This window comes from Eubalaena glacialis, chromosome 6 (assembly GCF_028564815.1).
Source record: "Eubalaena glacialis isolate mEubGla1 chromosome 6, mEubGla1.1.hap2.+ XY, whole genome shotgun sequence".
NCBI classification, from domain to species: domain Eukaryota; kingdom Metazoa; phylum Chordata; class Mammalia; order Artiodactyla; family Balaenidae; genus Eubalaena; species Eubalaena glacialis.
The window spans coordinates 19,020,736-19,045,138 of record NC_083721.1 but is presented as its reverse complement, the minus strand read 5'-3'; the positions used below and the strand labels follow the sequence as shown (position 1 = coordinate 19,045,138).

Sequence of the window (24,403 nt, the reverse complement as noted above, 5' to 3'; positions counted from 1 at the left end):
GAAAATATGAGAAGGCTAAAAATTGCTGATATATAAAATCAAATAAAGGGTCTACTGACCAAAGGTCATTATGAAGTCAATCTCAGATACAGTGAAGTTAAAGAACCTACTGAAGAAAATATATGCACTGGTACCCATGACTCAGTTGAGAATTTTGGCTAAAAATTTAAAATGAGAACAAAAATAGAAAAAGAAGCTAAAATTCTTTAAATGGCATAACAGGATAACTTCTTGGCATACTGAAAATTAGCCTACTATATTAAATATGCTTAGATAATGCAGAATATCATAAGCCCCTGACTGACAATTAATTCTGTTTTCAATAAAGCAAGAGGAAAGAATCACATGACCAACTCATAGGAAACCAGCAACCTGGAGCTGATGAAGATACACAATAAAGAAGGAGATCTTCAGTGACAGCGGGGAAAAAAAAAAACCAAAATTTCTCTCAAAGTAGTTAAGACTAAAAGGGGAAGATTTAGGGGAACTCCAGCTGGATAACATTTTTGAAAATACATGTACACCTAAATTAATAAATCAATAGGATGGCCCAAATTTTAATGTCATGAGAAAATTTAAACCTCTAGAAGGGGAGTAATTAATATCTACATATCAATTACCTACTAAGCACCACATTCACCTCATCATCTAATAAAGGCATTTCAATATGATAGGAATTAATGGTTAGTATACACATATATTATCCTAACTCTTAAGATACAACATAAAAATCTGAAATAAGTTTGTAGATTCCATTACCATTATAAATGATACTTAGAAGTGGGTTTCTGTTAAAACAACCCTTTGTTATTATTAGACTTAAAAGCTAAAGATAATGAAACTGTCATAAACTAATCTAATGGTATGTTTTATGTCTGAATACAGATGCCTCTGGTAATACTGGTGTCAACCTTTAAAATAAAACAGCCAGTTATTTCACCAGCAAAGTGAGTTTATTCAGGAATAGCAGAGGAATTGCAGTTCGGGACAATCAAGCTATAGCAAATATCACAGGCAAGCCCAGCAAATGAAGGAGAGGAAGGTTACTTTATAGAGAAAGAGGAGGAAGTTGGGCGGGGCTGATCTAAGCAAAAGTCCATTGAAGGGAAAGGGACAGTTCAGGGTAGTGATGGCTTCTCATTGGCTGAGTTGCAGAGTTTCCCATTGGCTGGGCTTGTTATTGGGCAAGGAGGAAATCTTCCTTCCTCCTGCTGGGGTAGTAGAGACCTTGCTGCTCAGAAATGTAAAGCTGCGATGGGTGGTGTGTACATAAGAGCTCCCACTTCAGGGATGCCTGATTCCATTTTAAATGAGGTTTCTCTTTATTAATTTTTACACTGGCTTTAAACTAGACACATATAGATTAGACCCTAATTTCCCAGAGATAAGAATTTAACGTTCTTTTATCCAGGTCCAAAAAAATCTTAGTTTCTACCTAATCTGAGATTCCTACGTTACTTCTTGGTTGTTAAGTAAAACCTGCCTTTCCCCTACTGATAAATACTGGCATAAGTAAATGACATTTATTTCTATAATCTTGGAGATTCTTTTAGGCATGTGAAATTACTGCTTTACGCCCTTTGCCTTCCCAGTGTTTAGGCTATTCCTTCTTTAAGATTTCCTTCCTTTTAAAACATTCATCTAACTCCTCAATTCATTCATTCAATATGCACTTATTAAGTACCTACTATGTGCCATGACATGCTTAAAGCTCTGGGAATATATTTCAGTGAATGAAACAAAAGTCCCAATTTTCATAGAGCTTACATTTCTGATAAAAAAAACAATTATTTCCAAATTTACAAGCATTGCAGGAAGGGCATCTTAGTCTTCAGGACCATGTGCTGTTTATTCCCAGTATAGCTCTATGATTATTCTTTTCCCTCAATAGGCCCTCAAATCCACTAATTGTAAAACTTTCTCCCAATTTACTACCCTATTATGGATCTGCTATTTAAATTCAAAACATGTTGAGGCGCTGTGTGGCCAGGTTACTACAGTTTATGGAAATATTACTCCAAAGTATAAGGAGTTTTTTCTCTAATCCAATATACTATCTATTAAAAGAACTGACATAATTAAAGGCTTAAAACCGCACTGACTGTTCAGATATTTTTCTAGACACCACATAAAAGAAACAATCAAATGAATTTAATGTCTTTGCAAATAAAAATGTGATTTCTGTGCTATTCCAAACTTAATCAACCATCTTAGTTCCGTTCTAATTTTCCAACATTATGTACCAATATTACCGACACAAACTGTTGTCCCCGGAAAATGTTTTCTAATTCATCTCTCTTCATTTTCTCTACTTATCCCTTAGGATCCATACTATGCCTCATTCTCTTTCCAGAAACTTCTACTGTATGCTCCAGCCTTATCTCCTATTCTTACAGCAATCCCTCATCTTACTCACAGAAAAAGTTCATACCATCCGGTCATAAAGCAAATTTGAAGCAAGTGTAAAAATGATTAGAGATTTCAACAGATTTGTGGTTAGGAGAGAACTTCCGGGGGAGAGGAGTCGAGTTTTGATCATGTTGAGTTTGGGCCCTTGAACAAACACCTGTCACTAAATCAGCAGAGAAGATCAGCATGTTTCCAGAGTAAAAACAATCACAACTACAAACCTCTACAACATCTAAAACAGTAACATTCTGCCCTGAATTCTGTAAAATAGGTATAAGGATAATTTTATATACATATAGTCATAAATTATGCCCATGGAGAAGCAAAGATCTTCTAAGGAAATACACACTACACAACAAGCTCCCCTCTATGAAATCACCGTTTAACTTTATCCAGCTCAAAGTTAGCTAAATACGGACACCTCTAACACTACTTTCACTCGCAAATTCTAATCTTAGAAGAAAATTTCTAGATTAAAAAAAATCCCTGGAAGCCTAAACTCAACCTCTTCCTGCCATAGACCTACTTGATAAATTTCTCTGTAGCAAAAAGAGGTAATAAAAGTCATTTATTGCCATCTCATTTAGCTGTCTCTCTGCTATATACCCCCATATTTTTAAACTCTACTTAAACAGCTATTTTCTTTGCTTTTTCCACTTTCAGTCTTCCTAATGTGAAGGTGAGTCTAAGCCCTTCCCTTCCCACCTTCCTTCCAGTATAGTTTTATCATGTAAATAGCATCTGTATCGTGACTGCCTCAGTATTGTTCAGACCCTGGCAATGGCATATCCTTTCTTTTTCTCTTACAGCTGTTTGTTATTTTTTAACTTCTGGTTTTTCTTTTTCTAAAGTTAATACCTGCCCCATTTTTACACTTGCTTCATCTTCTCTTGCACCCATCAGTACTGCATCTTTCCCAAACTCTGCAACAGAACTCTATAACTACACTAAGTACAGGCAGGCCCATCAGGTACTGCATCAGTGCTATGGTATTTTTTGGTCTGGAGACCTCCCTCCTGGGAACCTTCGCATTCTCCTCCAGTCTGGACTGGCTTCTCTCCAGACTGCAGCACAGCTGTTGCCTTGGGACTTCCCTTCACCACCAGGATTCAAAGCTAAAGTCTGAGACTCACTGACAGAAGAAAAAAAAAAAAAAATTCTTGGGACACATCACATCACCAGCAAGAGCTGAAATTTATCAAGGGACGTGGAAGAGAAAGAAAGTTTAATGAAGCCACTCAGTGACTACCGCGATAAAAAAGAAAACTAACAGAATTTATCTCTGGACTGCTGAGTAAAACCAACACTGAGCGCTCGCAGTGTCGAGTACTAAAAGTTGAACATTGAAATACATCTTTACTCGGGCTTCATCTTGGCTGTCATCTTTATGTCATTTCTTACATTCATGATGTTTTCTTTTGTGCATACTTTTTGCCTCAATGCTCTTTGGTCAATTCTTTCATTACATACAAACATCAAATTACTTTTCTGAAATGCATTCAAATACCTCAGAGAAATTATTTCCCCAAATTTCACTGTAGTATGCTTGATGTAATGAACTCTTCCCTTCATAGTAAATACAGTTATACTTTAATGGGTACTGTTTGGAGATATTATAAAGATATGCTGTACCTAATTAAACAAGATCAAAACTAAATTTTTTTAAGTCCACAAAAAAGCATTTCTCAGTACTTTTTCCTACAGAAGAAATACATCAAAAATTTCCTGTAATTTGTAATGGCATTAAGTCTATGTCTAATATATTTTACATGTTATTTACATAACTTTTAAAATGTAGTTTGCTAATTAAAATATAATGAAAACTAGGATTTCGTGGTAAGAGTCTGAGTTAATTTACTGAATTCCAATTGTTATGTTGGGTTTAAGCCACTTTCCCGTCCTAGGAACCATAATGATAGTTGTCTGTACCACTCTAGAGATTTTCTTACATTTTATCTTCTCTTTCTGGTTACGATTATTCATGTGGTATTAAAACATGGTACCCTAATTCCCCCCAAATCTTATACAACTGTCATACAAATTATATTTTCTACGATAGTTCTTTGGAAAGTTATTTACTGGCCAAAACAGTAAGCAAAATCAAAAAAAGATCTCAAATGTGTTATTTGTTTTGGGAAATAACATGATGAGAATTGAGCTGTAAACACAAAAGGGAAAATCAATTTCTTTTCTCTGTTGCAGGTAGGAAGTGATGGCAAGCAACACACCACCTAAAAAAGAAGTTCCCAGAGTGAAAAGAGAACTTTGATGGAAGTCCATTTCTTTCTTGATTCCCTACCATAATCACTTCTACTCAATCACATCAGAAAAAAGAAAAGTCCATGACAAAAGACACAACTTGAGGTTAGCTGGAAACATTATGGTCCTTCATATTAAATTTATGTTAAAACAGCAAGCTAATGGTTACCATGGTTACATTATGCAGATGCAACCAGGAAGCAGCTGTTTACTGGTTGGCACAGAAAAGTAAATGTTTCAAGACCATCAGATCTGATATGACAGTACCGATTCCAAATACATAGAGAAATTAAAAACTCAAAATAACATACGTCCACTCTAGCTGATGTGTTACTAAATCTAAAGGCATTTTTGCCCTTTTTTAATAAAGTAGGTGAAAATGTGACCATATGAAGTTTAAGTTACATGTGATTTTTTAAAATTTCTTGGATGCCAGCATCTGTCTGTCTCTTTATATATATGGAAACAATCTAAAAGCAATATAAAAAATAAAAGAAATTAAACACAGAATATACTTTTCATGAATTTAACTGCTGTTTATAAAAGCAAACAGTAAATAATGGGGGTCATAATTTACTTGTATGGAGAATCCATAATAATCTCAATTAAAAAAAAAATTCATATCCCAGTATCTCTTGGAGAGAGCCACAATACATATATACAACTCAAATAGTGCTGGTATTTCATATAAAAATGGCAACCAGAGCAGGTGATTCCTGAGTTTCTACTCATCTTTTTTACTATGATTGAATTATTAGCTTAAAAAAAAAATGTTTTCTACTCTCAAAAATTCTAACCTCAGTTGCCAAAAGACAACAGTTAAGTATCATGTGCATATACATAAAAGGAAAGAGGTATATATTCGATGCCAGCCTGAAAATAAGTAGTTAGATATAAATTTAAATTTAAAATGATAACATAATAGTATTTACTATAAATGAATGAAAACACTAATGCTTTTAAAAAACTAATACCCTATCATAACCAACTACTCCCTCTTCCTGAAAATGATGCATAGCCTTTAAGGTCCCACCTTCAGGACTTTGCTCATCATTGTCTAAATACCTAAAATATATCTCCATTCTTGCCCCCATCCTTGAAATCCTGGCACAATGCTACTTCTTGCCAAGTCTTCCTCAAAGTCCTTAGCCAGAAGCCCCCTACTCCTACATTATAAACCCAGAAAGAGGGACCACATCTCACCTATCTTCAGGGTCAAGCACATGCAGGTGGTCAATAAAACCTTACACAATGAATATATAAATTACAACTCTTACTAGTCACTTTTGTAGGGTTCATTTCTTTGTGAATAGTCAATTGACTATTTCCCAAGTTGGAAATTTAGAGAAAAAATATTTTAAATAGTCTCTTTATTATTAACAAATAATAGAAATTATGAATGGTTTTTAACTCATTATCAATAAAAATATCAGAGCTAAATATAGAGGTACCTGCATACTCAGGATCACATATCAATTAAAAAATTTCCTCCATATTTTAACGCATACAATTAAATAGTACATATCTTTTATAAAAGCAACTATAAGATGTGCAACACCTGCAGGTAATAACTGTTTGTAAAAATCAAATGAAAGCAAATATATCTACCACCATGTTTGTCACAGCATTATTTACAACAATCACAACAAAACAAGCAACCTAACTGCCAAAAATAAGGAACAGACCCATTGTAGTGCCCGGTGTAATGCTAGATTAAAAAGAGTGTTTTCAAAGAATACTAAATTTCACGAATAAAGTATAAAAATGTTAGGTGAAAAAAAAGCTGGTGACAAAATGGGGAACAGAATTACATAACTATTAAAAATAATAAAAACAAAACATATATGCCAACAAATAGACTGAAAGGAAGCCAGATGGTTTTTTGGTTATTATTTTTTGGTCACATTTTCTAAACTTCATACAATGAACATGTGCTACTTCTGTAATCAGTGAATTTCAAGCACACAACTGCAACCTGCAGCACGTATTACAAATGAGATGCCTATTAACCTCAGTATATATACTTTTCAATGCATTACTGAGAAGTGTTGGAACAATATCACGTCAAATAAACTGAGATTTCTTTTTCTTGCCTATCATCTAGGACCCATGCAGATAACTGTGTATTTTAGTACAACACTGACAATGGAGCACACCCATAAAGTATAACGGCAAATTTTCGAAAGTTGTTGTTTTTTTCTTAATGACTCATATTATGTAATAACTCCTAAATATACCTCCAGTTAAAAAAGACAAAATCAAACATTTCACTAAGTAAATTATTCATGCTATCATAGCGCTTATCCCGACAAAACATAAGTTGTTAAAAGTCCCAGAATAGGGACATAATAGCAGATACAACAATTAAAACGAGAAGAGGAAGCTAAATTGGCATTGGAGGCAACAAAAACCACGAAATTTCTCTTTTCTAAGTTTGATTTTAAAAATCAATCTTTCAACTCATTCCCCTTCACAAACTTTCAGAAAGCAAATCAAGCTGGAGCCAGCATAACTGGGACCAACATGGATCACTGATCTTGGCAGATGGCCTAAATGGAAGGAAAACATTTTTATGGGTTTTCTTGCTTAACCAAATGGGAGGGGCTTCACCTTCTAAGTCCTTCCCCACCCAGAAGGAATCTATAGGATAAATGTAGTCTTCCTATTCAACAATCCACCCTGAAACAAATGTAGCTTCCAGATGCAATTTTTTGAGAAAACAAACAAACAAACAAACAAAAAAACATTAAGCAAGATCAAGGATCTTTTCGGGACTTCTCTGGTGGTCCAGTGGTGAAGAATCCAACTTTCAATGCAGGGGACTCGGGTTCGATCCCTGGTCAGGGAACTAAGATCCCACATGCCACGGGGCAACAAAGCCTGCTCTGGAACCGGCACGCCACAACTACAGAGTGCATGCGCCTCAACTAGAGAGCCCGCGTGCTGCAAACTACAGAGCCCACGTGCTGTGGAGCCTGTGCCCCACAACTAGAGAGAGGCCCTTGTGCCACAATGAAAGATCCCACGTGCTGCAACTAAGACCCAACACAGTCAAAATTAAAATAATAAAATAGGGGCTTCCGTGGTGGCGCAGTGGTTGAGAATCTGCCTGCTAATGCAGGGGACACGGGTTCGAGCCCTGGTCTGGGAGGATCCCACATGCCGCGGAGCAACTAGGCCCGTGAGCCACAACTACTGAGCCTGCGCGTCTGGAGCCTGTGCTCCGCAACGGGAGAGGCCACGATGGTGAGAGGCCCACGCACCGCGATGAAGAGTGGCCCCCGCTTGCCGCAACTGGAGAAAGCCCTAGCACAGAAACGAAGACACAACATAGCAATCAATCAATCAATAAATCTTTTTAAAAAAAGAAAATAAAAATAATAATAATAATAAAATAAATAAATATTTAGAAAAGGATCTTTTCTGAAGAATTTTAGATGATTAATGCTGCTTAAAATTGGGTAAAGGTAAGAAGGGAGACATTATCCTTTTATTTCGGCAGCATGGTGTTTCTAAAATATATTTTCCCATAAAAAGTTATTCCTACTATATAAAACTCCTAAAGCATATCTACCAATAGATAAAACAAATTAAGAATCATTCTGTGTGTCCTTTCAAGCCTTTTGACTCTTTTTTAACCATCACTAAATTGAAGGTAGATACAAAATTTTATGTACTGATTTCATGGCCCAGCTTTTTCTGAACATAAAAACTATTCGTTTATTATAGAAATTAATAGAAAAAGCCTTAAATAAAATAAAAATAACCTGTAATCCCACTGATTGGAGATAAACACTGGTGAGATTTCTTTTCCATGCATATTTTTTTTACGCAGTTGAGAATCAGACTTTATAAACTGGTTTTGGAGTATGACTAATATTCAAAGTGGAAGATCACATAAAAAGAAGTCTGATGTCTCTCCGAGGTGGGTGATTAGCCTTCCCTGATGAAGAAATGCCCAGGGATTCTGATCATTCCTTATGAGAGCACAATGTAGACAATCCTTAAAAATATAGAATATTCAAGGGTTTGGTATCCATCTCATGTGCAGAGGCCAGGCTCATCAAGCATCGTTCCCACTGTACATTTATACAGCCCCAGCACACACATCTTCCAGGACTTCATAAGGGATCGGATCTACAGAGTTCAGAGGTCATAGAACTGGAGGAGCCAGAGGCACTGACTAGCTATCCTACTCGATTATCGCACTGGGGCATCTGGGCATTTTAAAAAGTCCTTAGAGTCCACAATAAAAATGTTCTCCCATGCCTATCCCCATTCTTAAAGTTAGATGGAGTCTATGTAGCAATCTTGAATGTTGTTCTGCTGTTTACTGTGTCTCAAGAGAATTGTTTAGGATAAATCCAAAAAACGACGCTGGTAAAATATCTGTCAAAGTATCCAAATACATGCTTTTCACACTAAAGAAGATCAAGATAGCTGTAGATAATTGACACAAAAGTAGTCACCTAGAAAACAATGTTTGCTTGCCCTAAAATTTTATTAAAACAATAAAATTCAAAATTAAAATGAACTGAGTAACTTTCATTTCTCATCTGACCATATCTGAATAGCTTCCTTGTCATTACTACTTGTAAGTTTGGAAAGCCTTGAGTATAAAATGAAATAAAATGAGATTCAAGGTAGTAATTCCTTAATTTCTAATTCCTTTGGATTAAACTATTAACCCTACTTTGCCCCCATAAATCAACAGTAACTCTCCTTATGCAATGTACCTTGCCTTTACTGGACAGTGGCGAATGCAGAAGAGCATCAGTTTCAATAGCGGATCTATAACACCATGAAAAGTAGTACTTCAAATGGAAAGGGGTTGAATGCTTTGCAAAGGAAATATTCTTGAGTAATAATGATGTGCTTGAATCCCGTATGAGATAATTAATAAAATGTTCAAATGATTAAGACAGATCTTACCGTCTGGTGCCAGAGGCATAACTAAAAAGCAAAGGGTGAAATGAGAAAGCCAGCTCACTCTCAAGGGAAATCATCCACTCCATGGGAGGAAAGGGGCAACAGCAACCTAATACACTCTCTCCATCTAGACAAGGAATGCAAGACACCTTAGAGCAGGGATGCCCAAGGCAAATACATGGCTTAGAGAAAAATAACCCAGTGTGGCACCGGATCCTGCATCTGATAAAAAGGTCAGGAAGGCTGCGTGCCGAACATAACAGGCATTTTTCTCTCTTCAAGCCTTGCTTTGAATTTTAATATGCTTAATGTTTAAGACAATCTTATTTGTTTTCTAGGTAGCACCTTTCTAAGAATTAACTTTAGTAAAATAATCTCTTTTGTCTAAAGTATTTATTTAGATACAGCCAGAAATTTTAGAGGGTACTTATGGTAACGCTAAACAGTAATTTTTTGTTCAAGCAGCAAGTAATATATAAGAATGTTGCCTATTACTACCATAAAGTGGAAACCTGATCACGCAGAGAAATTTATCCTGGAACCACGGAGGTTCCAGCGACATGGCTGTGTCCTTTATGAGACACATTTACAGTGAGATTTTTTTTTAAAGTGTTACTTAGTGCCTCCAATTCATAGCCTTCCCTCAATGATTTGATTTTGTAAATCAGGTGGTTATTGGCTCTAGTACAATTCTCTTCTCATACTGTAAGGAACACTGGATTGAGAATTGAAAGATCTTGGGCTTCGGTCCTTATTCTACCACTAAATAGCTGTGTGAGTTACTGCAAGAAATTCAGTCTCGCTGACCCTCATTATTTGTGCCTGTGAAGTGAGACTAATAAAACCAACATCGCCTGCCCCACAGAGGAAGTTTTCAGTGGGTGCCCTATACAAGTATAAAGAGCTTGACCGCGCTATGTGTAACAGATGTTAAAATCTAGGGAGGAAAAAAGAGGGAAGGGAGGAAAGAAGGAAGGAACAAAAGGGAAAGGGAAAGGAAGAAAATAGGAAAAACAATATTTAAACTATTGGGACTGTGCAGTATTAATGGAATTAAAATAATATATAAATTACACACTTATGTTTTCCCACTCCTTTTCCTGAAAACAACACACTGTTGTATTCATTGTGGTTATATTATATACCACCTTTTGTAATATTATTAGTTAAAGAATGAAATTTTGCCATTTGCAGCAACATGGATGGACTTTGAGGGCATTATGCTAAATGAAGTAAGTCAGACAGAGAAAGACAAATACTGTATGATATCACTTATATGTGGAATCTAAAAAATAGAACAAACCAATGAATGAAACAAAAAAGAAGCAGATAAAGAGAACAAACTAGTGGTTACCGGTAGGGAGAGGGAAGGGGGGAGGGGCAGGGGAAAAAACGGGGTTATTACAGGATTATATGAAATCATGTGTGTGAAACTTCTGAAAATTGTAAAGCACTACAGAATTTAAAGAATCTTTCATTTGATTAAAAAAAAGCAGGAAAAAAAGACTTTTGGAAAATTTGGTATCACCTAGGAATCAAGTAGTACCCACATTCCTCAATTCTAATCTAAGCTCAGTAACAAAGTAGAAAGCATTGTACGTTCTATTGATACTTGTCATGTTAGGGTCTAATTTTTGGTTCAGTGGAAAAATACCAGGGATTCATACAGGCCAGGTACCTACTGGAAATACTTATGATTATCTAGTCCCACTTGCAGTCAAGAAGCGGTAGTGTCGATGTGTTAATTTAATACCAGCTACTATACCAGACCTGGGAAATTGGCTAAACACATCACAAGAGATGTCTTCTGCAATTATGCAATCTGTTCAAAAGATGAAAAAGAAATCTGATACATGCTGATGCCAAAGCCTCAGCAGGAATCAACTCCTTCCCATCCTTTTACACAGCCTTTCAGGGAAAGAAAGATTTTATCAGCTTTTCCATTTCCTCTTGCCCATCTTCACCCTGCACATTACAGCTCTGTAAATATTTGTGGAATATAGCTCTGTAAATATAGTGGAATGACACATTTTGAAGTGGCCCTCTTTCCACAGTGGTTAACAAAATACGGTGAGGAGAGGTCATTAACATTACTATCAAATAAGTGTTTTCTGGGTGAGATTAATTATCAAAAAGTGTTTCTGGTACCTGACTGTACTGCTGAACTGAATGAATAAGCATTTTTAGAACTCTAATGAAAAACTGATGAGCTCATAAAAGTGCTAACAAAAGATCAAGATGAAAAAAAAAATTAATTACATGGGACTGAGTGAACTGGTGAGGATGAGTATAATTTTTGTGACTTTCTGTTTGAATTTAAAAAAAGAAAAAATCCCACAAGGACTCAGAGGCAAAGAATATACAAATCAATTTTCACTGCAAAGTAAAGGAGCTGTTACAGTGGAGGATTACTGGACTTAATGTCAATATTATGACATAGTATGAGTGTGTTTCATGTCTGGTAATTGCAATCATTGTTGCTTTTGTTGTGGTCATCCATGTACAATGCTTGGTGTCAGTCTATTTATCTCTTGTAAAAATAAAATACAATGTGTGTGAAAGAAAAAAAAAAAAAAAAAACGAAATTACTTAGGATGGAGTTTTCCCAAATGGTACATAACTCAGCTGATCATGATAAAAACATGTATCTGATAGTAATCATAGCATTATCACAAAATCTCCTGGCTTCATATTTAGATCTGAACACATTCTAGGTATCTTTTGTTCCTTCTCACAGTGGTTTTTCCCTTGGAGTTTCAATACTCCTGCCATAGGAAGAGAGCTTTCCAGAGACGGGGAGGTGTATGGAGTAGGAGCAGGGAGAGTGTCTGGCAGAGGGGATACAATCCATCTGGGGTCAAAAGAAATTTGCCACAATGAGTGGCACTATGGTCGTGAAGCACGATCTTAATGTGGATTCCACATTTTAGTTAATTCTGACAATTCAGAATAGAATTATGAAGCAGGGAGATCTAAGCAAAATGTTATGAGTTTACTTCTGAAACACAGCTACAGTTGTGAGTGTTATATCAGGTGTCATCAGCAATAACACGCATCCAGAGACCTAGTACCTGTTCCCAGTGAGCTTCTATCATAAAGAAAATGTATTTGAAACATTTCATAGAATAGGTAAGTGAGAACCAAAAGAAACAAATCATTAACAAGACCTGGCCCACCTAATTAACTGGATCCCGATCGACTTCCTAACTTATACTGAATGAAATGGTTTTTAGGTTTAACAACTAAATTAGACTGAAATATACAGTTCCTGAAGACAGCTGACCTCAATATTTCTTGACATTGGAGTTCTGTACCTAGTATTTAAACATTACTTATTTTCACCTTATTAAAACTTCACTTCTTGACCAGTCAGACAGAAATGGCTTAGAAGCCTTGTAAAGTATCTAGGAACAACGGATAAGGAGGAACAAGGAAACTCTTCAATTGCCAAATGTTTAAGAATCTGGTTTTCCACATTTTCTTTATCATAAATCCACCAGATGAAATCTTCATTCATTGGGCATGAGCCCAGTTTTCTATTAATGTCTCAAACTGTGTGCAGGCTTGAACAGTAATCAATATGTTCTTATGACATTCATGTCTGACCCAAGTATTACCCAGATCTCCAGAATCTGTCATCCTGACCCTCTAAGTTTGCTGTTGGGACTTTTTTTTAAAGACAGACCCCTTTTAGTCTTTACAAGATGTCATTGGAATGAATATCCACAACCTCCACAGATAAATCCCTATGTCCTTACTTACAACTATCCTACCGATGAATAAACTTCGGGAAAACATCTAGATGCCAGCTATCAGAGCAAAGACTGCTGATTTTCCCAATGCCTGGTTACATAAAAAAATCAACTAGGAAGAGACAGAACCAAGTCAGATTAAATATAGAGTATGAGAGTATTTCCAGAGGAAAAAATATGATACCACATAAAACAACTCAGTTTTTAAAATAACAAATTAAAGTAAAGTTTGAGGTCAGTAAGGAACACACATTTAAACCTTAGTGATCAAACTGTTCCCTCTAGTTTGATGTAAGCAGGAAAAAAAAACAAAACAACTTAAACTCTAATTCCCCAATTATCTTCAAACAGGAGGTGTAGTGGGTTGTTGTAGAAAGAGATTTTTAAGAAATTAGCAAAATGCACATTAGGCTCTCTTTTCTATGAAGTCTATTGAAGAAACACACAAGGTCTGAATTCTGCTAAGTCCAGTTAATTAGTGTGCATGAGAATCATCTACAGAAATTGGTAAAATTAAGATTCCTGGGCCCGACGACTAGGCATTTTCATTCAGCAGTTATGGGTTAGGTCCACAAATTTTTAATGATAATAAACACACTCGGTAAATTCATTCTGAGGCAGGAAGCTCGGACATACTGCTCCTTTATTGTCAGGACACAGGCTACTTTAAGAGTCCAAAATATACTCCAACGCAGAGTGGCAATATGCTGAAGGAAGAGCCTGCATATCTGATCTAATAATTAGAGCATCCATCCTTTTCATCCCCAAAGCCCATAGCCAATCAACGCCAGCTCCAAGGTCAGTCAGCTCACCTAAGCAGCGGTAGGGAATCACAATGTGGGCATGGGTCTTGCACTGCTTCCGGCCTCTCTTGCACCAGTTCTGGATGGTCACTGGTTGGTTGGCTTCCACCACATTGGTGATCTGCAGTTCAGGGTAGACCTGGGAGAGCACACAAAAAGGGTAAATCGTTACCTGAGGCAGGGCTGGCACACAAGCACACGTTGAACCACCACTGTTATTCTAAGGTTTTCAAGCCTGCTCTAATTGTGATCTAGCTTGGGGAATTCAGGGTAAAGTAAAAGGTCAAGAACCCATCATTCCATTCAAAACATTAAGCAATATAACTTTTACTTTATTTTACTGCACCCATTCCGGCTTCACATATTTTCTAGGGGAGATAAAATAGAAAGGGAGAAGGGGGCCCTCTTAAAAGCATGGGGTCATTTCAATGCAAAACAAACTGGTGTGACGAAGATACTCTGTAATGCCCTAAATAAATGTTACAGTAGCTACACCTGGGAATATTACCATGACAAATTCAAACCGCCCATGTCTTACTCAATTAGGCAAATATTTCACATACAGGATATGACACACAGCAAGCTTCCTACATAAAAATCTTTCTCTTTATTCAAAGTAATTTACATAAGCATAATTTATCAAACAGTTATCATGACTGTCATTTAGATAAAGAATTGCATTGATGAATCTCTTCCCTTGATAATTACAGCCCTTTGCTCTGATTACTGTTCTCAACAAATCACGGTGTTTACTGAGCACTTGGAAAGAAATGTGAAACTTGATGAACTAAAATATATTTGTGAAAATATCAAATCCCTTCTATTTATTAATAATAATAGTAGAGATTTGAAGGAAAAATATAAACATAAAAATTTATTTCTAAAATGGGATTTCCCTTGCATTTCACCAGGGTTGCTGTTTTGCCAGTTAAATACAATGAAGAGAGAAAAGCATATGAGAACTGAGGGTAGAAGCAAGGGAATGGTTATAATAATGGGCCATGAAATCTAAAGTGGGAATATGAAGGTTGAGATATACGTTTAAAAGGCTGTAGTATCAATGAGTCCTGGTGTGCGCTACAGAATTTTGTCCTAAAGATACCAAAGAAAATGGGGTGGTTAGAAGCAGTACTTGGAGAGTCAGAGAGCTGAAATTAAGATTCTGGAGGAGTAACAGTTATTGGTAATTGCAAGGAGTATAACGTGAGTATCAGAGGGCATGGCTGAAGAAGAATGATAAAGGCAAGATCACTGGAGGAATGAAAATAAAAAAAACAGAAGCTGGAATCTTGGATCATCAAGGTTGATATTAAAATCACCTAGGAATGGGGCTTCCCTGGTGGCACAGTGGTTAAGAATCCGCCTGCCAATGCAGGGGACACGGGTTCGGGCCCTGGTCCGGGAAGATCCCACATGCCGCGGAGCAACTAAGCCTGTGCGCCACAACTACTGAGCCTGCGCTCTAGAGCCCGCAAGCCACAACTACTGAAGCCCGTGCGCCTAGAGCCCATGCTCCGCAGCAAGAGAAGCCACCGCAATGAGAAGCCCGTGTGCCGCAACGAAGAGTAGCCCCCTCTCACCGCAACTAGAGAAAGCCCGCACGCAGCAATGAAGACCCCACACAGCCAAAAATAAATACAAATAAAATAAATAAATTAAAAATCACCTAAGAATTACGAAAGATGCAGTTGACTGAATGACAGAAGGTCAGGACCTAAAATCTTCAAAGATTGAGGAGGATGCCACTGTAGTAGAAAGAGCTCTCCAGATGCCTCCAACAGGTGGAGGAGAGGGGTAAATTAGTCCAAGAGCATGTATTTCACAGTTTGGGTGGGGGCATTTTAGGGAGAAGGAAAAAATGGTTTGGAAGTGAAAATGAGTGAGAAGGAACACATCCCTACCTCTAGGCACAATGCTATGACGGTTGCAAGGGAAGAACTACCTGAGGAGGCTACAGGGGAAGCAGTGCCTTTGGGGAAAAACCAGTTTCAGAGCAAGAAGATACTGTCCACAATGTGGGTTATGGATAGAAGGAATTTTTCTTATGATTGTCAGTCACATTCAAAGAGAACATGCCATGATCCTGTCTTTATTTGAAATGTTGATATTTTGTTCACTGTGGAGTTTTGGGCATTAATTTTTACTTTTTAGTGCATTAAAGGAGTTCCCTGGTGGCCTAATGGTTAGGATTCTGGGCTTTCACTGTCGTGGCCCAGGTTCAATCCTTGGGCGGGGAACTGGAAATCCTGCAAGCCGTGTGAAACAGCCAACAATAAATAAATAAAAGACAAAATGGTTATATATATATTTTTTAAATTGTGGTACATTTCTTTTTAATTTATTTTTTATTTATTTATGTACTTTTGGCTGTGTTGGGTCTTCGTTTCTGTGCGAGGGCTTCCTCTAGTTGCGGCAAGCGGGGGCCACTCTTCATCGCGGTGCGCGGGCCTCTCACTATCGCGGCCTCTCTTGTTGCGGAGCACAGGCTCCAGACACGCAGGCTCAGTAGCTGTGGCTCACGGGCCCAGCTGCTCCGCGGCATGTGGGATCCTCCCAGACCAGGGCTCGAACCCGTGTCCCCTGCATTGGCAGGCAGACCCTCAACCACTGTGCCACCAGGGAAGCCCATATTTTTTAAAAATAGTGCATTAAAATATTATTTATCTTGCTTCCTGATTGCCTGCCTCATCTTAGCTTCTCTCTCTGTACCTCTCACCTGCCTCACCCGCCTCACCCTTGTCCCAACCCCGAGGTCAATCAATTAAAAAATCAGGCACTGAGAATGAATAAAAACTGTGGTACATCCAATGGATTACCTAGCACTAAAAAGAAAGAAGCTATCAAACCATGAAAAGACATGGAGGAATCTTAGTTGACCATTACTAAGTGAAAGAAGCTAGTGTGAAAATACATGTATGATTCTAACTACAATACATTCTGGAAAAGGCAAAACTATGGCGACAGTAAAAAGACCAATGGTTACCAGAGGTTAGGGGGAAGGAGCGATGAACAGGAAGCGCATAGAGCACATTTGGGGGCAGTGAAATGATTCTATATGATACTGTAATGGTGAATACATGTCATTATACATTTGTCCAAACCCATAGAATGTACAACACCAAGAGTGGACCTTAAGGTAAACTATGGACTTTGGGTGATAATCATGTGACCATGTAGGTTCATCAATTGAAATAAATGTACTATTCTGCTGGGGGATGTTGAGAAAGGGGGAGAAGCTATGTTTGAGTCGGGGAAGGGGGTACACAGGAAATCTTTGCACCCTCCTCTCCATTTTGCCACAAACCTAAAACTGCTCTAAAAAAATAAAACGCTGATCAGTGTAGTATAAGGCAAATTCAATGGGGAGGTACATGCTATGAAAACACACAGAAAAGGATATCTAAATCAGATCCTGGGCGGGTACTGAGAAAGTTATTCTTCCAAAACACTTGCCAGTAACTTAGCTCTAAATGGAAACAGCTCCTTCCCTTTATTTTATTTTGTTCTTACATATCTTAACTCTTCAATGCATGCATTTCAGTCGTAGATAATGCTCAACTTGAAAATGCCACTAAAATTTAATATCCCCAGGGTTTTTTCCTATACGATGAAAGGTGAAGTGGCTTTTTGTGCAGCAATATAATTCTCCCACCACCTCTCCTTGTTTATTATATCACAAAGTACAGCACTCATGAGTCATAAACTCTATGACACTAGAGAGCTTGCCCTGAGGGACACAACATTATGTGCAGTAAAGTGTGAGTTACTATATTTTTCTAAAGGGGTTCTAGCTGCCACTTCACAGAAATATTACCCTGCTGAGGATTTTCTCAGGAGTTTTCAGTTTTCTATAAAAAAAACTCCTACAGGCACAGTCAAGCCATATTTTCTTCTTTTTAATTCAAAACCAAAAAGCAATCTGTAGGGTCCAAATTGATAAGTTAACAAAAAAAAAGGTCTCTTGCTCATGATGTACTACATCTTCAATGTCCTAAGGTATTGCACCAATAATATCTGGTACAACAGAGCAGTAACTTATTTGGTGGATAATTTTCTAGCAGATAGAATTGCATACGGACCAATTAAGATCAGTGAAGACAGGGCTTCTCCCCTGAAGGGCACCAGAGCTTCACGAGGTGATCAGCCAAACACAAAACTCCCTTCCAGTTCCCACCCGGAAATCTAGGACATATGTGTTATTTACTGTGCTTCAACTTCTCTCTCCAGAATGTGGACAATGATGATTGTTAATAGGCAGTTGGAGGAGATTATAAAATCTGAACCACGTGAATCCCACACGTAGTTTGCCTACTGCCTTAACAATGAAAACGGAAGTGGCGACTTCCACCCTTCCAGCCACTTTTATCCTGAAACAAGGAGTTATTAATTCGACTTTGCCAAAGAGTATAAAAATTTGCTGTTCTCAATTCAGGAGGTTTAAACAGAGGAGGAACACCAAACATTAAAGTCACAAAATTTCTTCTGAAGCGCATCTAGTCCCAGTTAATCACAGTGATTGCCACATGCACAAGTAACCTCCAAGTCAGAAAGCAAAAACCAGAACACAAAAACACAACAAAAAACATACTAAAGTTTCTGCCAAAACTTCTGAGTACTGTATCTTATTTTTTATTAAGCAGCTCCAGTATATCACCAGAGACAAATAAGCATTTTTGTGTTATGAGACAAATAAGCATCCTATGTTGAAAAAGTAGCGTAGTCTTCGGCAACAATAAAAATTAAAGTAATTAGGCATGCAAATGTGCTCGTGGTTAGTTGAGTCCCTGACTTTTCACCATAATTAAGTATAAGCATAGCTCAATGTTTTATATTTTCTTTGTGCGTCTCACATCTTAACGTAGGAAATAAAGATATCTGAGATCCCTAACCTATTTAATTTGTATGTTTTCCAACACACGCAACTGCATGTATTGCTAACACAACAAGCATTGCTGATAATTTGCTAAAACAGCAGGCATTAGCAAAACCCGACTTTTATACAGCCCCCTTCCTTTTCTAAAATGTATCCTATGTGCATCCCAATTATGAGTGACTATTTTTTATTATTAAAAGATTTAGATGACAACCGCTGTATTAAGAAATACTTAAAGCAGAAACAAATCCAGCTTGTGTCAGTTACTTGAAATGCAAACCATCCTCAGTTCCTACAAACCTTCCTGAATTACACAGGCAGCCGCTGAAGAAATACACACACTGTGCCCCCAACACACTCTTCTTAAGACCCTTACACCACACTTCAGATGCCCAGGCCCAGCAGGGTCTCCCATGTAGACAAACCTCCTCCACTCACAGTGTAATAGATGTTAATCCCTCTCTCCCACTTCAGGAATGCTTTACTGTATTTATCGCAGTGCTCCTCACATTTGGGTTAGGTACATATGTGCACCGCCTCCCCAGTGAAAATACACTTTCCAAGGGCAGGAAACACAATTTCCTCCTCCTTGTGGTGTTCCACCTTCATTAACGTTGGTTTAAGGTGATTAGGAGGCTGCCAACATGCCTGCCCCTCTCTGCAGCGCTCCAGCCCCCCGTCCTCCGGAAGAGCACTCATTAGTGACCAGATTTTAACTCTGCAGCTCCGGCCCCATAGCTGGTTACAGCCTGAGGAAAGCACACTGACAACGGCATTCTCCTTCCTCAAGAGTTGTGAACTAACACATCCAGGCTCTGGTTAGATGAGGGAGGATACACGGCTGGCAGTCAGGGTTAAGTCATAGCCAGAGATGGTGCCTGTCAAAACCCGCAGGGGAATGGGAACTAGGCCTCTGGAAGAAGCAGGGAAATAAGAGGTACAGAGAGAGAAGCTAAGATGAGACAGCTGTGTACCCAAGACAGAGATAGACAGCGGACAAGACAGGGACCACCTGAGCACTTCTAACGCCAGCGAGGCGTGCCGCGTCTCCTTCAATAAGCCCCCTTTTAAACATAAACTATTTTGGTAGCTTTATTTCCCTTCTGAATGAACAACACCCAAGAAAAATGCCCAGCTCAAAAGTTGGTTCACTAATATTCCCTTCCCTGATCACTTCAACCTCTGAATCCAAAGCATTTTATCCAATCGCTTGTATTTGATCACCGACCACTTTCCACCTCCTATTACACTGATGTGCCTTCCTGCCCCGTTAGAACATACACTCCTTGAAGGCAGGGACAATATGATTCATTTTTGTGTTCCCTCAGTGGTGGTCAACACTGTGATAGCACAGTAAGTGCCTGATAAATAGGTAATGATTATTTCTTGCTAAGTTCAGAATCCATTAGACATAGGGATATTTAGTATATATTCAGCTCTCATTGGGTATTATCAATGTATCTCTTAAAAAAGATTATCTGAATAGTATGATATTATAGTTGGATTATAAGCTTTTGAGAAAAATAAGCATCTCAGTGCCTTCTAATATTATTCTTCCAAGTATAATGTAGCAACTTTTACCAGTGATAGCATCTTATATAAAAAGCAATAGATTAATGTTAATAAATGTTAATAAATACACAGCTGAGGAAGATACTTAGGAAGATTAAAAGCGAGGCTCTCACTTAGGCTAAGGAGGCCCATCTGACTGGCCCAGGCATCTGTAACAAGCAGTTATTTTGGCCATACAAACATGTTTTATCTTTGAAAGCAAATCTATCTGTACATATATTAAAAAACATTTTTTTAAGTGAACTGAAGAAATTTCAAATACTAACAACCAAGAGAGGTAGAGTAGCAACAATCTTAGATCCATATTAGAAGGTTGTAGTTGGTAACTTAATTGGTTTCCCTCACTACAGAAAAGTACCTTAAAACTTGGTCACCATCAGAACATTTTCATTCTAAATTTTAAAAATCTAAAGAGTCTCCCTTTCTCTCTCTCTCTCTCTGTCTATCCAAATTGAAAATATATTAATCTCAGACAAGATGACATTTAAGTTGTTAAATACACAAACCAAGAAAATACATGGATGATATTTAAGAAAGCCAAGAACATATAGGTATATATACAGAAATATAAAAATATTTAAGACATATATTGTTAGAGTCCTACAAAAACTTTCCTTTATTTGCAACATTAAGGACAAACAGGGGAGCCCTCGGAGTATCCTTTTGCAACAGGCCACCTGGGACAAGGGATTAATTCATGCCAAAAGTCATATTTACACACAACTAGATTCCAAACGACCAAGGATATTTCAAGAACACAAATTGCTCCTAATTCTGAAAAAATTTACTTACTGTTCTTTCTAGTCTTTCAACATTTAAAATCAATTTTTAATCAAATTCTCCAGGATATTTCTTTTTGAAAAAATATGCTAGAAATTATGTAGTGTTATTAAAATGGTGTTTTAAACATGTGAGTTAGAAGTCAATAAATAACGTGTGTTCCTTTAGTTCATCTTAATCAATTTACAGCTGTGCAAAAGGGATAACCAACACATCTATCTGCACAAGGGGCTTGCCAAAAATAATGTGGACTCTGAAGGAGGTAAGATAGAGAACTGGGATTCCAGACTTCTCAAAGAACAAGAGTGACTAGATTTTATAATTATTGGAGTGATAAGCACAGGGGGCATTCATTATACTATTCTTTCTACTTTTACATATGCTTGAAATTTTGAATTAAAAAGAACTAAAAGTTAAAAAACTAGTCCAGTGGAAACAAAGTCAGACTTCTAAATTTACATTACAAGTGAAAAAACAAAAATATAAACAAATCAAGAGTTAATTGTAAATGCATGATGGCACCTAGGTAGCATGTATGAATACATGAAACAAAAAATCAAACTCTATAGTAAAATGGTATAGAGGTAGCCTAATCATAGGATATTTTCATCCTGTGAAAGTTTTTACATATCAATTTCTTTTTCAAAGAACATATCCAAGAGGAGGGTAAAAAATACATATAATTGAAGGTTTATTATGTGCCTGAATCATTACAAATGTTTTATGTGTAGCAGGTCACGTAAACCTGTATCAGTTGATAATGGCTCCATTTCATAGAAGATGAAATTGATGAAGTTAGAACACAGCAATGAAAGTAGGTGACATCTCCGTTATGGTTTATCACAGGAAATTAAACATATAGTTCCCTGTGCTATACAGTAGGACCTTGTTGTTTATCCATTCTATATATAATAATTTGCATCTGCTAATCCCAAACTCCCAACCTTCCCTCCTCCACCCCCGCTTCCCCTTGGCAACCACAAGTCTGTGCTCTATGTCTGAGTCTGTTTCTGTTTTGTAGATAAGCTCATTTGTGTCATAATTTAGATTCCATACATCACTTTGCTGTACAGCAGAAATTGACACAGCATTGTAAATCAACTATACTTCAATAAAATAAATTAAAAAAAGAAAATTTATCATAAACTTAAAAAAAAAGTAGATGATATCTCTGAGCACTCAAAGAGTGTATTAATTCTAAGTTCTAAACTACTTCCACTTTACTGTCTAAGCCAAAACAAAGCGTGTGCTAAACAATATATTTTTGTTTCTGGATTAAAATAACATAGTCTCTCCTCTAAAATTTTCTGGAACACAAAGAAAAATAATACCTTAAATTGTTTCTCAACATAAATTCTTGTAATAATGAGAGATATTGGAGACAATATCTAATTTAATTGAGAAAGAGAACTGGAAACCAAAGTTGTTCTCTGATTACAATTTTTTTAAAATTTATTTTATTTATTTATTTTTGGCTGCATTGGGTCTTCGTTGCTGCGTGCAGGCTTTCTCTAGTTGCGGCGAGGGGGGGGCGCCCTTTGTTGTGGTGCACGAGCTTCTCATTGCAGTGGCTTCTCTTGTTGCAGAGCATGGGCTCTAGGTGTGTGGGCTTCAGCAGTTGTGGCATGCGGGCTCAGTAGTTGTGGCTCACGGGCTGTAGAGCACAGGCTCAGTAGATGTGGCACACGGGCTTAGTTGCTCCACGGCATTCCCCGGACCTGGGCTTGAAGCCATGTCCCCTGCGTTGGCAGGCGGATTCTTAACCACTGCGCCATCAGGGGAGCCCTCTGATTACAATTTAATGAGGTGCTGGGAAGCAAGATGCAGCTGATGAAACACCAGTGCAATAATGGAAAGTACGTGCAGTGCTGTGTTTTCACAATGATGACCTTATCTAAGAGCAAGGCACAGAAAATGTTTCAGGGCACCAGCCTATTTCCCAATAATGTGGCCCAAGTCTGTTTTTGACATTGTATATAAATATATTGTCATATGCATACATTCAGACTCAGAGTTGGAAAATATTGTGCAAGAACCTTGTACGACGTTTAATCACTCATACCAACATGCTGAATGTAAAGACAAATGAGGAAGGTAGGGACACCAAAATAAATAGGACAGGACACGAATGTGAAAACACAAACAGATGTGTCCACATACAGCTAAGATCCTCATTCCCTCTCTGTCAATTTATGTCTAATTTTCTCATTTTGAAAATGTCAAATCTATTGTTAATCAAGTATACTCCAATATAAAATAAAAATTTAAAAAAGATATATAAAAAAACAAACTTTAAAAAAATGTCCAATCTATACAAGATTATTTGTTATTTGTACCTCAATAAAGCTAAAAAGAAAAAAGAAAAACATATTACGGAAAAACATTTTAAATAAATAAATAAGGCGGCAAATATAAAAGTCTGTAGTGTTACTGCAAATATGTAATAACTGAGTATGCATTTAGGAAAGAGCTAGACAGTAACAAGGACAAATGTTAAATCAAACATTAATCTCATTAAATGAAAACTGTGTGGGAAAAAATATCCAAACTGGTTTCGTCTCTTTTACCTCTGAATCCTATGGTTTATGCAAGCAATCCTTGTAAGCATACAGACCAATAATGCAGAAAATATATCTGTACTCGTATATAGATAGCTGGATACCTCTACTTAAAAATTTTCACTTAATATGAATTTTTGCATCTTTCAAATACCAAAACCACAATGCATAGGTGCCTGTCATCTATGGGTCAATTTTAAGCTCACAAAGGTAGATGGCACACAGAGCAAAATAATAATGGTCAAGAATGTTCCACAGCTTCTACCATAGCAGTGTGTCTATGATATGCCCTCAAAGTTGGTTAGATTAAAAGGATCTCGTGTTGTTTGTTTTTTAATTAATTTTAACTTCACATCACTATAGAATGAAGGCAGCAAGGTGGACAAACAAGTCTCGTCTGGGAGTCCCTGTCATGTTATATATTTTAGAGTAGACAGCTGGGCAAAGGAAGTGGCTTTGTTTAACTCA

General features: G+C 37.3%; 1 protein-coding gene across 4 annotated transcripts in view; it reads right to left on the bottom strand.

Annotated features, from left to right (window-relative positions):
- The window catches only part of APP (amyloid beta precursor protein), a 286,588-nt gene that overhangs the window by 193,686 nt on the left and 68,499 nt on the right, over positions 1–24,403 (bottom strand). For all 4 annotated transcript variants that reach the window (XM_061194014.1, XM_061194013.1, XM_061194010.1 and 1 more), the window contains exon 3: positions 14,162–14,291. In XM_061194014.1, coding sequence (XP_061049997.1) covers positions 14,162–14,291 — 130 coding nt within the window. The remainder of the gene's footprint in view (positions 1–14,161; positions 14,292–24,403) is intronic.